The 16,009-nt window shown below is 35.0% G+C and overlaps 1 protein-coding gene across 1 annotated transcript in view; it reads left to right on the plus strand.

The window, feature by feature from the left end:
• The window catches only part of ELP4 (elongator acetyltransferase complex subunit 4), a 105,695-nt gene that overhangs the window by 16,551 nt on the left and 73,135 nt on the right, over positions 1–16,009 (plus strand). The window contains exons 4-6 of the mRNA XM_030451031.1: positions 4,594–4,725; positions 8,688–8,827; positions 15,468–15,552. Coding sequence (XP_030306891.1) covers positions 4,594–4,725; positions 8,688–8,827; positions 15,468–15,552 — 357 coding nt within the window. The remainder of the gene's footprint in view (positions 1–4,593; positions 4,726–8,687; positions 8,828–15,467; positions 15,553–16,009) is intronic.

The raw sequence follows: 16,009 nt of genomic DNA on the forward strand, positions 1-16,009 counted from the left end.
CCAGTCCTTGACTTTATCATTATCTTAGTAATGAAACTGTGCTAATGTAAAAACTGTTTGGGTCAGTGCATTATACACTGCAGCAGAGTTTACAGAATTTTGCACCAGGGCATTATCACTTTTATTTAGTTTCTTATTGCTCTTTTTTAGCATGTCCTTCTCTCTTTTGTCATATTGATCATTAAATTTCTTAAGCATTAATTGCATGGTTCAGAAAAAGATGCAATTAAAAATAAATACCATCTTCTCATATACATCTCTCCTATACTTTTGTGGGCTTCAATGTTGTGAAATGGAGCCACAGTGCAAGGAAGTTATAGCAAAGAATTCTGTGACTTGACTGTAGGGTTTACTTCTCCAATTTCAATTAACACTTTTATTTCATAAAACAAAGGAATATTATGTCCCTTTTCACATTATCCTGTGTTGAGATCTATTTGGTCCTTTTGAAAGTCAAAGAAACCTTCTATAGAACAGTCTTACCTGGAGATGGAAATAATTGTTGTACAAAGGCCACTGAAAGGCAAAATATTCTGTATCCAGTTATTTGTGTTCTTACACAATAGACCTTGTCTTCACAAGTGTTTACAATCAAAATAGAATCCTCCGCCCTTTTGGGAGTAGGGCCCTTTAAACTGACATTTATATAATACATTATTGAAAAGAAAATATTTACCCTTCCTGACTTACCATCTGGTGTCTTTTAAATACTAAAAATTAACATAATGAAAAAGAGCCTTAAATTCATGTGAGTTTAAACTATTGCAATCATCATTGCAATTAGAGATCAACAGTGAATCATACTCCCTTTAATATTTTCTTATTTCAGGTTTCTTTAATCCCACCTGTGATACTGCATTGCAAAATAGTTATATAAAACCATGTCAGTAATGTATTTATTGATACATAAATAGATAATGGTTTAAATTCTTAAGTACTGTTAATTACACAGTTATTGAAACCCATAAGGATCAAAGGATTTTTATGTAAGAAGGATTTCACATACAGCTTGGATTATGTTGCTAAAGAATAGCACAGAAGTACTTCTTTAGCATTGTAAAATAGCTTAGAGAGGAGTATGATGCCTATAGTTGGTGTAATGCATTGGTAATTAAGAGGGTGTGAGGTTAAGCTTCATTAACTGCTGTGGGATTGTGTCTTGGATTTTATTATCCCCTAGAGAACATAAGAAGTGAGAGAGGTCAAACTGTTTGAATATGATTTTGCTACTTGCATCTGCCAAAATAAGGCAAGCAAAGTAATGTGGCAGCAAACAGAGAAAGACCTGGGTTGGTAGCAGACACGGGTTGTGCATTGGTTTATTACAAAGATAAATGATTTATTAATAAAATTATTATTTCAAGCTTGCTGTAGTATTTAAGGTTTGCAATAAACCCTTCTTAATCTTGGTTAGTATGAAACAAAATTATTTTCATTGCATTGTCATTTAGTATTGGTGCTTTAGAAAAACATTTTTATTCAAAATATGTTTTTTTCTTTTAAAACATAGCAACAAACTTCTTTCTCTTTTTTCCTACTAAATCTCTAGACATGGGTGAATGCCCCAAATAAGCAACATTTAATAGCTTTAGTACTTGTCTGCGTTCTTGTGTGTTCAAGCCGCATAGCAAAGACTTATATTTTAGTTGACCCCAAGAAATGCTGCCTATTTTATTAAAAAAAAAAAAAATAAGGCACTGTTACATGCTTTGGAAAAGCGGAAGAGTTGGCTCATGGTATGAGAGATTTCTTGAGGTGCTCCTGGCTCCTTCTGTGGGGCAGCAAGGGACAAGACAAAAAAACCCAGACCTAAGCTGATTCCTGTGCTGACTGCCATGGTACTGAGTGACAGGTTCTCATGTTGCTTTGTATGAATTTAGTCATGTTTAAGCCATAATTTTATAATTTATTCTTTGCCATGAACTTTTTTATTATCTCAGAATAAAATATTAAGTTGTAAGGTAAATGTAAACTATATTAGCAAAAAAAAAAAAAAAAAAAAAAGGCTCTTTAAATGGATACTTAGATTTTCACCTCTGGCGGCCAAAATCTTTATCAGCTTCAGGTGAAACCATTTTTCCTTGATCTCTTAATCTGCTTCACTCTTAGCAACTGCTATGGCACACCACAGTGCCTAATTGTGTTGCACTGATCCTGTGTCCCTCTCTGATTGTTTGGGGCTGAGCTGCTCAGGTGTCAGCAGCAAGAATTTGTAATGTCTCCCTTCCACACGGTGCCAGGTAAGTGGGTTTTGTTCTGCCTTTGACTTCAAGGCAAGAAATTTTTTCAGTGTGACATGAGGGTGTTGAAGTAGCTTGTGTTCTGTCAGTGTCACCTGGAGAAGCCCTCACCCTTTCTTGTCTTGACTGCTGTTCTGTTTTAGTGTAAAATACATAAATAGCAGTTATTCTAGAGCAGAAAAATATTAAGTAGCTTTAAGAAAATATCAGTGCTGGTTTTGTCTTTGCTTACAGTGAAGGCAAATGGTAAATGCCCTTTCCTGGATTCCAGCTTTGGGGATGATGTGAGAGCTGCCCACTGATAGTACAGCAGGAGTGGATAATGACATATCAATGGTAGGGGCTGAAACAGGGGCAAGCTCAGGGAGTTTAATAAAATTATTAGACAGGGTATCATGATTTCTTCCCAACTGTGGCTGGCACTTGTTTCCAGAAAGACAGAGGTTACCCACAACTATAAAAGGTGCAGCTAGTACCTGGGAGCCAGTTGATCTTGGTGAATGAAAGCCAAAGATACCTGGAAATTCTGGGTTTGCCTCCAGTCGTTCATTTACAGAACTCACTCTTTAAATGAAGATTGATTTTTTTTTTACTTTTGTAATTTCTATAGTTGAGGAATGTTTTGAGGTGATCACGTATCAGCTGCTCTTCACTGAAAAAGGCCTTTTTCAGCTTATCCAGTTTAAATCTAGGAATAGCCATAGTAGGAAATTAAATCTGCATCACAGTTTAACTGTTCAGTGATTTGTTTTCAAAATAGCACCTACATTGGAAAATAAAACTAATTAACTCTTTATTGTGGATATCTGGGTTATAAAATTAGAAATTCAAAATAGCATTTCTTCTTTTTTAGAAGAAAACTTTATATAATGCTCTTATAAGTAAATGCAAATAATTTGTATCTGCACATTTGTGAAATGCCTTGTCAGACTTGTCAGCTCATGTTTGTATTTATACTTTCTTGGAACCTTTCATTCTCTTCTGTTTACATTTTCTCCTGTCTGTCAGAAATCTTTATCTTTAGTTTGAAAGTTGCCCTGCTTGATTTCACAGTAGACATAAGGAAACTTTGAATAAAGTAAATTTCTTTTTTTACTGAAACATTTTTTATAAATCTGTATATTTAATGAAAGCTGTAAATAGTAAGTTAAAGTTATAAACCTGTGTAGCTTTCTTATTTATAAAGCTTATAATAGCCATAATTATTTGACTATATTGTATACAAGTGTATCTTGTAGAAGTGCTGTAAGAAATCTAAAAATTTATGTCTGTACATAACCACTCTCATAAAGAGCCTTTCCCAGGCTTTTGCAGTTCATTTGCAAAAAGAAAGTAAATAAAATAAAATTATTTACTCAAAGGTGTGTCCTGTATCTTCTGCTTAGCTGCTAGAACACATAGGTACAGTTCTATTTCTGCAACTTTATTGAACTACATAAAAGTTTTCATAGCTTCCCCAACCTTTTATCTCAGGGGTTGGGTTATACTGACCAACCACTGAAAGAGACAGAAACAACTGTCCTGAAATAAGAAACATTTATTTTCAGTTTTGTCAATAATTGTAGATGTTGTGTTGCTGTACACTAAAGAAACAAAATAACACATATACTTTATAAAATTCCATGTTGAACTAAATGCAGGCTTTCTTTCCTCTATTCTCATACTGAATTACCATAATACTAAACCTAGAATGGATTAATTTAAATTTTCATTTTCTTGTTTCTATGTCTGTCTGCTTATACCATGTCTACCTACATGAAGCTGTGAAAGTAATATAGATTTTTCTAGTGGGTATTAGCTCTGCCTAAATTCAGTGTTTCGTGTCTGCCCTCTACTTAAACCAAAAACTGAGACCACATCTCAGTTCTCTCGCAGGAGTCTTTCCTTAATGAAAAGTTTGCTTTCAAATAAGTCTTGAGCTATTTTAAGCAGATAAAGAGTTCCTGTACTCTCCAACTTACACACAGGGGTGGGGGAGTTTGACCAGAAAACTTGGTTGTGTTTCATTCCACAAGCAGATGCAGAAGCCCAATGCATAAATTCTGACAGCTGTGCTTAACATCCACTCAGTGCTCTTTGCTTTTTCAGAGCAACCCAAGTGAGAGCGTTTCTATTCTGCATTCTCTTATATTTCTAATTTTCCTCAGAGTAACTACATTTTGGGGTTTTTTTCATACTCAGTATTAGCAGAAGCCAATCTTTCAGAACAGTTATTTTAATCGAGTTTTGTTCCAGATTTTACAACAATGATGTTAAGATAACTGTATTAGCTGACCTTTTTTTGGAGGAGATAAGAATTTTAGCTACCGTTTTTACTGTAGATCACTGACATTATTTTGCTGTCCACCTTTAGGAACTTCCATCCCCTTTGCTTGATGATAACTACAGAAATGAAATGGGACAAGAAGCAACAGCTGCTAAGTCTGAAGATTCTCAGGATTCTATGAAAATAGCCTGGCGCTACCAAAATTTACCAAAAATGGAGGTAATCAGTGTTTCATACTTTTTTCCAGTTTGCAGTCAAAAATAATCTGCAGAGCAAAGGCTTTTCAGTCACATTTAGCCAACAGAACTCCTAATGGACAATGTTACAGGGTAGTCTCCCAAGGGTGAAATATCATACATCACAGTATTTTTTTCTATTATGAGAGATATAGAGATGCAAGTGGAATTTGAGTTTGCAGGAACTATAAAACTTCCTACAAACAACAATAACTTAAAAACCATTAAAGCTCCGTTGGATTTTTCAATGACTATTATTAAATTGAGACAGCTTTTTATGAAAGTCTGAATACTTTGGTCACTTGCAAACTTTTGGCAAATTTAGTTGTACACAAATTGTTTAAGCAGAATCAGTCAACAGTACATGTGTGTTCTCTGTAGTGAAAGTACTGTGTCAAACTGTTGACCTGCTTATCCATGTGCATAACAACTAAAGTAAGCACTTGAGATTATATCAGCTTCACTGTCATTAGAAACTAATCACTGTGCAGGGGGAATGTAAGAAACAAGCCCAGTGGCCAGTCTTTCAGAGTTTACAGTTCTTAGTGCTTTGGAATCATGTATTTCCAATGGTGAATATCTTATTTAATACAGTGGCACAATCAACCTTAAATAATTTTTACTGTCCAGAACAACAAAATAATACTTTTGTCTATACATTTTAGCCTACATTTATAGAGTCTGATTTAGGTGTAGTCATAACTGCCTGGTAAGTTCAGTTGTATTCTTAAAAAACATAATTGGAATGTGATGAAATGATCTTACAAGGCTTGGCATGTTTGGTTTTCTGTGAAATTGCACAGACATGGCTATACAGTTGTGTCAGAAAAGACTTATATATGGTGACATGCCAAATCAAACAGCCTCTAGGGTAATCATTTAATCTCATCAATTTTATTATTGTGGAGCTTGCTGTGCCACTCGGAACCAGCCCCAAAATCACTTGTCTGTTTTAAAATCTTGCAGAATGCTTTGTACATGTTCTAACAAAACAGAAAAATATAAATTATCCAGTTAGGTGCATACTGACCTTCTGGAACTTCATGGAAGTTACAGAAATTACTTTTTCTGCTAATGTAATATTTCTTTTCAATGCATAATGTACTTGTCCTCAGTGAAATCTGATTATGCAAGGTAGAATAAAATGGTCAGTCTTGTGTGGGGTGTTTCCCTTGCTATCACTGTTGCTTTCTAAGTTAGCTGCCGATCATTATGAATATTTGAGGTACACTATTGTCAATGTATATGTTAAATTTATTTAAGATGTTAAAACTTGCAAATAAAAGTCTGATTTTTAAGCTCTCTGTGCGTCAAATTCCCTAGGATATTCTATTTGGGGAAAAATGTTTTGAAAATGATATTTTTCTCATAATGCAGTTTTCATAAAATGTTGGTTTTGTGCTAAATTAACTGGGTGAACACACTCCACTGAGGAAAACTACAATGTGGCCTTGCAGCACCCTGAATGTTTAATACACCTGGCTCTATCATTTAATTAACAACTTTGATTATGATTCATTATTTAAATTTTCTTTTGGCAGAAAAAGAAGCATTGAATAAAGTTTTAAGGCATATTTTCCAAACTGATTGAACTAATAAGCTAGTACATTGTAAAAACTACTCTCTGGTATTTTAAAGTGTGGAAGAGATAAATAGCTTTGCTTTTAACTAGAACTTTGTGTTAGCAGAAAACTTCTCTGTCCCATATCTTGCTTTAGATGAAGTAAAAACGCTGAGTAAAACCTGTCTTTGGGGTATTTTTGGTACCTAATTTAGTTCTTATTCCGAAGTAGTAAAACAGATTTTCATTAGTAGTTCAAGTATTGCCATTTACTGGAAATACAGACCATTTAGGTAACTCATTTTTCTTCTTATGCATGATATTTTTATTGGTTCTCTTCATAACTGTCAGTTTCTCTCTCTATTGCATCTACCTTGAAAAGACAAGAGACTTACAGGAAATCTGTCAGAGTAACTGGTTCTGTTGTGCTAGAAGTGCATTTGTCAGTTTGTTACTTTCATCTCTATCAGAGGTTAATTTCATTTAAACTTTTGAGTATATGGGCAGCCTATTTTGCAATGCAAGACAGGGTGGGTATTTTCTTTTTTTTTTTTTTTTTTTTTTTGAATGAACTGCTTATGTTCTTGGGGCAATATATAAACTGTCACAGCATGAAATCAATTTTCTGCCTTGATTCATCCTAAATCTGAGATTTCTAACACATTAGTATTGCAATTAGAAACATTAACAGCAGACGGTAGCATAAAAGCACACTCTGCTCACTGACAATTTAGTGTATTTCTCCTTGTGCAAAAAGAGGAATCTAGGGAAGAACAGGCTTGAGCCTCCAACCCACTAATAAATTTATCAGATCAAGCTTAAGAGGGATGGAAAAGTCTCTGCTTCGCACTCTCCGTGGTCATTCTGCTAAGGCAGATTATTCATGCTTACTTGATTCAGGTAGGCTTTTTGCAAGCTTCCCTGCTAAGCCTGGGAATGCAGTACATTGAGGGCTATTCACAGGCTTCTGACATAGACTGAGCTTTTATTGCATGGTGTTTTATTATAGCCAAATCCTGGTCTCCACCCAGTTTGTAGGCACTGTGCTTATTCTTTTGAATCGAGAGAGGTTATCACCTACCTTAATCCATGCAGCAGGGTGGATTAAGGACACCAATGTGCCTCAGGATTCTCAAAGAGGATCCTGGAAACTTCTTGTTTCTTCTTTTTTGCTGTCTTTACTGAACTCTATTGGGCCTCAGTAAGGATTTGCATCTGAAATGGGCAACCTGGAGCTTTTCTCAATGAAGACATCAGATCAAAGTTCAGTTAGTCAAGGCCTTTCTAAAACATTAAGGGGGCTTGGAAGTACACAATAAAAAGATGAGCTCTGGCAGAGATTGCAGTAAAAACATTCTGATCTGTAATCCGGATAAAGAATAGATTATAGGCCAAAGAACAGCCCCTGTTTAAATTGCTTTCAGAATCCTCATTTTAAATAAAGTTACATTTTACATTGAAATATTTAGATTTTGATCGTTATCGTGCGCTGGACTCGTTTCATTAAAAATCAGGTGCTGATAAATAAATTGGAACAGTGACTGAGAGAATGTGTTATTCTATCTTTTTTGAATAAAACTAATCTGCCTCTTATGATTAGATATATATAAGCAATTTTCTGGGATTTCAAAATTAAAGTCTGATTATTTGCTTTAATAAAATTTGGGTCTAGCTTGGTTATCGTTTTTGTTATTGCTATTTTTATTAATAAATATTATTGTTATTATTTGTATTATATTTAATATTGATTTGGAAGTACGTTAAAAGTACTATATAGTGCCTGACATTTATGCCAGGTGCTTTCTTTCCCTGTTCATACAGCTACTACTTACTTGGATACTACATATTATACTACCTATTTATTCAAAATTTAATTAATTTAAAGTAGGTTTTGACTATTTCCTTGTTTTATGATTTGCTATTAAGATCAGATATATGAAGATGCAATGATAATTTTTCTTGCTTATTATAAATAAAGTGAAACATTTTCAAAGTCAACTGAAAATATTTCTGTCACGCTGTATAATTGCCAGATACTGAAAAATGAGGTGGAACACATTGTTCTCTGTACATTTCATCTCTCTGGCCTTTGGAAATTTATGATCATTTGTCTGCAACATGCAAGAATTCATTCTTTTAAGTATCTGACTACACTTAGATGATGCAACCTGGAACAGTAAGGGCTGATTCCTGCGTGAAAAAATTCACATTTTATAATGTCAACAGGGCACCAGTACTTACTAATAAGCATGATAATGTTGTTCTACTTGAAGGTTATACTTAAGCTGAATGAGGGGAAAAAACAGAGGTTTCCTTCAAGTTTTATTTTATTTGACACATAATAATTTAATAGATTATTGTAATTGGTTTTGTTTTTTCCACAGGCCAGCCCAACACCATCTACAAAGTTTGGGCATTATTATGATGTTTCTAAAAAAATGTCTCCTGAGCTGCTGCAGTCCATAAAATGGCACAGTTTTTACCTTCATGAAGAATTGTCTTCAGAGCCTAAAATGAAAACATGGTAAGTTTTAATACCACATGCTTCTGTTAGGTGTCCAAATTTTGTCTGCGTATTAGTAGAGGGTAACTTTGCCCTTGCTGTGATTAATCCTGTAGCCACACGTGGCTCACCAGCAGTTCAGCTGTGGTTCTCATGTCAGTGCTTGATGCCATGACTGGCAGCAAAGCTGCTGTGGCACAGGGACAGCTGAGTGCACTGACTCTTAGCTGTGAGAGGAAGGGAGTTGGCAGGGACAATTAAGGCAGACATTACTAGGACAGCCTAGGACACAGCTGCCTCTTCAGTCCAGCCCTGCTGACAGCTGACTGTGGGGACTGGAGGAAACCATTACTGCCTGTCTGTGAGCTGCTCCCTGAGCACCATCCCCATCAGCTTTCAGGGATGTGTGTGTCAGGTAGCTATCAGTCTCAGGAAGATACCCATGCAGTTCTTAGGGCTAAGAAGACAGACGTGACCTACATAGCTTAGAATGCTATATCAGATGACTTTATTTAGGTGTATATTAGATTAGTTTATTATGTGACTTTTACTTCTTACATCCTACAGATTCACCTAAAGAAGAGACAAAATGCTGTGGCTAGAATTATAGTCACTAATTACATCTTATGCAATAACCCCTAATTGCAGAGAAAATCATGGACTCTTCTCTGAATGAACAACTTAATATGGTTCATGTATATCAGTAATGAAATGGGGAAGACGAAGAGAAAATGAGTGACAGTAGTGAAGGTTCATATTAGCCTGTAGCACACATGTCCATTGTACCTTTCTTGGAGACATTTCACGTTGAGTCAAACATCAGAAATAGGCTGGCAAGCTCTGCCCATCCCAGTCAATTTATGTATTACCTCGTTCTATAGATCCGTGCATAGTGCCAGCTCCTGGAAGTAGTAGTGCAGTCTGCTTTCTGCTGATTGATTTTCATTATAGTATGTTTGAATATAAAAGCAGATTTATGAAAGAAGCACAGCATTAAGCACCTTAGACCTTCAGAAAACCAAAATCTAAGTCTCTTCATAAATTTTGTTACATGATCAAATGTCATTGGTTTATAACATAATTTTTTATAATGTAAAAAATGCACTTTCAGTAGAAAGTAATGTATGTGTGTTTTGTTCTTTCTATAGTAAACATTTCAACCAAATTTATTATGTATAATTATTAAAAATTTTTCTAGTAGTGGGACCACAGAGCATATCTGACAGTTATGTTACAAGTGCTTGTATTGTTATTGAGAAATTTAACTTCCTTTCTGTCTTTTCTGTAGCTGTCTAGAATGCCTCATTGCTCTGGGCTTAATTTTACTAACTGTGAGGCTGTCAAGTATTTGTAAATTTTACATTAAAATCAAATTAACTCACAGTATAGGAAATGAACTTTATCTTTTATGCATTTGACTTTATAAGCCTTTATTATCTCTGGTATTTTCCATGTGTGCTATCCTGATAAAAGTTCATCATTTTTTCCATATGAATTCTATTCTTATTTTTTGTTTTAATCTAACAGGAAGATTAGATTTAGTTAATTTGCTTGGCACGGGGTTATGAGATGAGGAATATGATCAAATAAAGATGGATTTTGGAAGGCTTATCTGCTTTTCTTTTCACTGCCCCCACAACATGAATTTTCTTCAAGAAGCCTCTCCTGAGGAAATGAAATTGAGGGGAGTAAAGGGGTACCCAGGCAGCCACCATTCTAAGCATCTTTTTCTTAGACCACAATGCAATGTGATCAGAGTGAAGTAGAAATAAAGAACACGTTGGGAATTGTGACAGGAATCTGTCAGATTTGGAAAAAATGTGGAAGAAGTAATTGCATTCAGACTAGATATTAGACTTCAAGAAGATGTAGGTCAGTGATCTGAAATAAACTATATGGAGTTCAGTGAGGACATTGGTGTCATTAATTGAAGAAATAAGTTTAGTAGGTCTCCAGAAGATCTGGGTCATAAAAAATCTTGAACATAAATATATAGCAGTGTTGTGTGATTAATGCTTCCAAAAAGCATAATTTAAAAAGCATGGAATTTAATGTGGAAGACATGCAAAGTACTTTTCTGGTAACCATAACAAGATTGTCCAGTATTTGGTAGCATCCTTAGAGAAAATTCTGGGTCAGTTAGAGAAGGCTGTGAAGATGAGCATACATCTAAAACTGGCATGTATGGCCTGTGATGGAAGAATGAAGTTCTTAGACAAGTCTAAGAGAGTCCTAAAGCACATTAAAAACTGACATGCAGAGAGCAGTAACAGTTACCTGCTGAAGGGAGGACAAGCAGTAATGGGCTATAGGAGAGTGTAGCATTAGAAATAAAGGCTGGAGAAATAAATTAAAGATAAAGGCAAGGAGATGTTTGCCTAATAATTAGCACAAGAAGAAGTTGTCTTGCAGATAGGTTGGGAGTATTATAGAATCTCCATCACTGAACATTTCTAAGGACAAGTTAGGTAAATATCTGTCAGAGATGGTTTAGATGTAGTTCATCTTGCCTTGGGGCAAGAAGATAGACTACCTGACCTCTTGAGGTCCTTCTCCTCCCTATCTTCTGTGATTCTTAAATACACATTAGTCACAGTGCATTAAATCCAATACTAAATATGAATGTTACAAATTATTTCACTGCTCTCAAATCATTTATGCTTTTACAGAAACCCAACTGGCTTGTAGATGTATTTTTACATATACTGCTAAGAAATGCTGAAGGAAGCACTCATTTCTCAGGGAACAAAAACAAGCTCACAGTCCTGTCAGGATGATTTCAGTAAAGAAAGTTTATAAAAGGGGAAGGGAAAGGATATTATTTTGTTGGCATTACTGTTTCAAAAATCAATATAGTGCTTCTGGCTTCAAAAGCTGACTTCAGAACATCATAGAGTATTAAAAAAATCTGTTCTCTTGATTAACTAGACAGTGACTAGAAAGAAAATAGTATGATAGTCACAGTTAACCACTCCAATAGAATTTAACAATTTGTATTAGACCTCATCGTTGATTGTCTGAAGGTGCCACTGAGAGCTTGAGTTAAGCTCTCTTACTCTGTGATACAGGGATCTAGGAGCATGGACATGGCTAGATAGCATCTCTGTCTGACAGTATCTCAAAAAAAATATAGATAGGGAGCAGCCAAAAATTTTGTGCCAAAAATGTTCCAAAAATTTCTTGAAATTCAAAAGATCTCTAAAATTATGAAAAACTGAAAAGCTGGCAAAATGTTTGAAAAATCAGGAGGCATTTTTAGGAAAGGGGTAGTTCATCACTGAAATTATTTACACTAATAGACTGTAATAGACATTATGGGATATTGGCAAAAGGTTTCATGACTTTCTAAAGGGCATACTTTGCAAGATATCAGTAAAAACATTTCTGAATAAAATTTTCTCTTAAATTGTGTAGGAATGCAGACCAGAATCAGTGGTGTGGGTTTTGTATTTGTGGTTCAGTTTTCTTGATCTGAGAATGTTTTGCTTTTGTCACTAAGACAGAGGTTGAGGAACAAGTGGAAACTTCCTTAGGGGAAAAAAAACAATGCTGTATCTTTTAATAATCAAGGTCCTTTGTATTAATGTGTTGTGGCATGAGAACTATGTATTTGTAAAAAGGACCAAATCATCTTTGTGCTTCTAATTCTCTAGGGTCACATTAAGAAACCTGTTTTATTTAAACTGTCCTTCAATGAGTGAACAGTCTCTCTAATTGTAGCTCGTTTCTATTGCAGGATAATTACAGTTCATCCCTTGCAGGATGAAAGATGTACAGGCTTTATTTGGGCCAGAAGCTTCTGGCACTTTATGGGAATTGTGTATATCTATATGTCCCTCTCTTCCTAGTCAGACAAACCCATGGCCCTTTGCAGACTTGAACATAAAGGAGATTCTTTGACTTGATTAGACAGAATGAAACTGGCCTTTTACTTTGCAATTAAAGATCAGATTTAGAGGTTGTATACATTAGTTGTTTACCTTAAAGTTTGGATCAGTCTTTCCTGTATTTTTGCACATGTGCTTGCATCTGTATTTTCCCCGAGGGAGATGAGGAGCAGTACTGTGTTTGCTTTCCTTTCTATACTTCTAGTACCTGGTGGATAAATGGGGTTCCCTTTCCAATAATCACTCAAGATGAGTAGAAGTTTATTGCCCTATGATAGCCATTAATTGAAAACAGACTGGGGAGTCTGTTCTAAAGGAAGCAGTAAATGGAATCAGTTGTTTGGTGCCAAAATAAGGCATAAATCTGCTTTTTCTCTTTTTGTTTGTTTGTTTGTTTTATTATTTTTTATGTTAGGGAAGGGCAGTTATGTCCTGGCCCTAATGCTGTGACCAGGTTAATGGGGTTGTGCAGCTGACAGCAACTGTTTGGTTGTTGTTGCTAGGATATTTTGGTGTCTCATTGCATTGCTAAAATTGCTAAAGCTGGTACTTAGCAGGAAGGCAGAAATATCCTCTGTGATACCTCTGTGCATTGCAGAAAAGGCTTACTTTCCACTCATCTACTAGCCTCATTGTTCACTTGCAATTACTAAAAAAGAAAGTTTGATAATCAAGGGAAGTAAAATAATTAAGCTGTAATTTTTCAGTAATACTCATAGATTTTACCTTAAGAATGTTATGTACTTTTGGAAAAAAGTATACATTTATCTGGAGTCTAGATTTACTGATAAGTTTAGATAAAACAGGTTTAGCTGTCTTGCCTAATGGGGTCTCCTTTTGGCATAATAAGGCTATTTGTCATACCCTTGATAACCTAACCTTTCTTAACTGCTTAGAAACTATCAACACAGAAGTCAGAGGCTCTGTTGTAACCAGGATACCTTCTTGTGAGCTCCTGCTTTATCCATTACTAAATTGCTAAACAAAAAATAAAAGAGTAAAGAAAAAATTGTTTAAACTCATTATCAGAATTAAATGGTGTTTAGTAACAGAGCCAAAAAAGACTAAAAAAATCAGAAAATAACAAAATACCTGATTTCCTCCCTTAAATATCATGACAAACATTGCCAAAAGGGTAATGCAGTTTTTATGAATAGTATTTCCACAATATTTTTCATGTCCTTACTTGCATAGCATGTTTCAAATTCAAGTAAACCATTAATATTTTATCAAGAAGTGGAAGTGCACCTATTTTTACATTTTTTAAAAATCTGTATTTATTACATTATTTTCTTTAATTATTCCTTTGCTTTAATTATTCCTTTTCTGGTGGATTAATTGAAGATTTCTTTCATTTGTTTATCTTAATTTTGGGACCCTTTAGTCTGCTAATGCTTTTTCTCTTCTTTTATCCACTAACTTTTAAAAGCAAGCTAGTAACAAATCAGGAATTGGCAAGTACTCCTCTGATTGAAGTATATTCTTGGGCATCTCCATAGGTAGCATGTAATACTCATAAGCAAAATAAGTGATAGATACACAAGCTTGAAAACACTCATTTGTGGTGACAAAGACCAAAGTTGTCTTTTTGTATTGCACATAATGTGTTCTTGGCTATGGGTACAAAATAGTTGCAAAATCTGACCTAATGTTTGTGAGCAGCAGTTTCTCTTTTCTAAAAGAATAAAGGAATATCCAAAAGGAAAGAAGAAGGCTTCTGGTTGTTGGGAAGTGCTGCAGATTCTCCCCAGCTCTGGCCAAACTGGGAAGAAATCACATCACTGTTAATATAACACGGATTGGGTGTGTGTTGCTGTACTGTGAACACATGGAGAATGAAGATATTTAGGCTGGTGCTGATGCTAAAGCCCTCTTCCTCTCTAAACTGACCATTATAACATTTAACAGCCATTCTTTTTGCAGCTAAACTCCAGAAAAGTAATTGACATCATGAGCAAAAGTTTCTTTTCTGTTTGAATTTTTTTTTTGAAAGACAGACTTTACATCTGAAATGTCAGAGATTATGTATTGCCAGTTATTTTGACCAGTGATTTCACAGAGTAGTAAATCAGTAAGGGACATCAGTTTAACCAGTAGCCTTCTAGGGCACCAAATCTGAAAGCAAATAAACAGAGTTTAATTTGGAAACTCCCTTTTATTATTGAAAAGGGTCATCTCTGCTGTGAGGAACCCACATCAGGTGCATTCACCAAGCCAGTTAAGTCTTAAATCCACTTTGAGCCACTGGTTTGCTTTTATTTTTTAATTTTATGTCGTATTTTCTAAATAATACATAAAATAAAATCTTCCTCACGATTCTGCTGTCATGCAAATAAAGCAGCAATAACGCCTGCAGTGGATGAATACAAAAGGGAACTGCAGCTAATTGGGCAGACTTGGAACAACAGTTGGGTAGATCTTTGTCAGTTATAGAAGATTAGTACTATGCTGTAATGGTTTCAACTTTAAGTTGATACATTAAATCATTAATCTTCTAGATGTAAGTGAGCCTGACATAATTAAGTTATCTTAATCCTTAGAGATTTTAGCTTTCACTAAATGTCTGAGCCCTGAACTAGTTAGATGAAGCAATCACAACTGCTTATAATGTCAACTTGATTCAAAGAGGTCTGGGGTTTTTCTTCTATGACACTTTCTATATGACACTTTGGACTGAATACTACATCTGTTTATATTTATTTTTTAATACAGCTGTTAGACAACACAGGAAGGCATTAGTATGTGTTAACAAAACTATTTCTTCTTACCAACAGGAATATGAACAGTGCTTACACAAGGCTACTTCAGTCCATTCAGAGGATCATTTACCAGGAAGGGTTTGATGGCTCTGATCCCCAGGTACTGAAGACCCCTGTGCTTTTCTGTAACCCTGTAACTAATTTGGTTTTCTGAATTTTGAAGTGTGTCACGAGAAGGTCTGGGTCAAAGTAACAAGTAGCAAACTGTTTCTAAGCATTGATGAAGTAAACAAGCAATGTAAATAGAGAGTGGTTCATGTTTTAATGTACGTTTGGGGTTTCTACCTGTTACAGATATGTATACCATGTGAGAAAGAACTGTGAGCCAACATTAGTCATATTCTGTGCAATTAGCTAATAAAGAGATTGCCAAATATAATGTAATTAAGCAAAACGCATTTTCCCCTGCAGTATTTTTTTCAGACTATTACTTCAGCAATAATGTGTTCAAGGCTCTTGAGATTGAACATTTAATAATAAACCTTCAGCATTTTCAGTGTTGTTTTAACTAGAGTGGAATGAATTTTTTAATGAATTAAATGGTGTGTATCTTTATG

Source organism: Calypte anna, chromosome 5 (assembly GCF_003957555.1).
Source record: "Calypte anna isolate BGI_N300 chromosome 5, bCalAnn1_v1.p, whole genome shotgun sequence".
Taxonomy (NCBI): domain Eukaryota; kingdom Metazoa; phylum Chordata; class Aves; order Apodiformes; family Trochilidae; genus Calypte; species Calypte anna.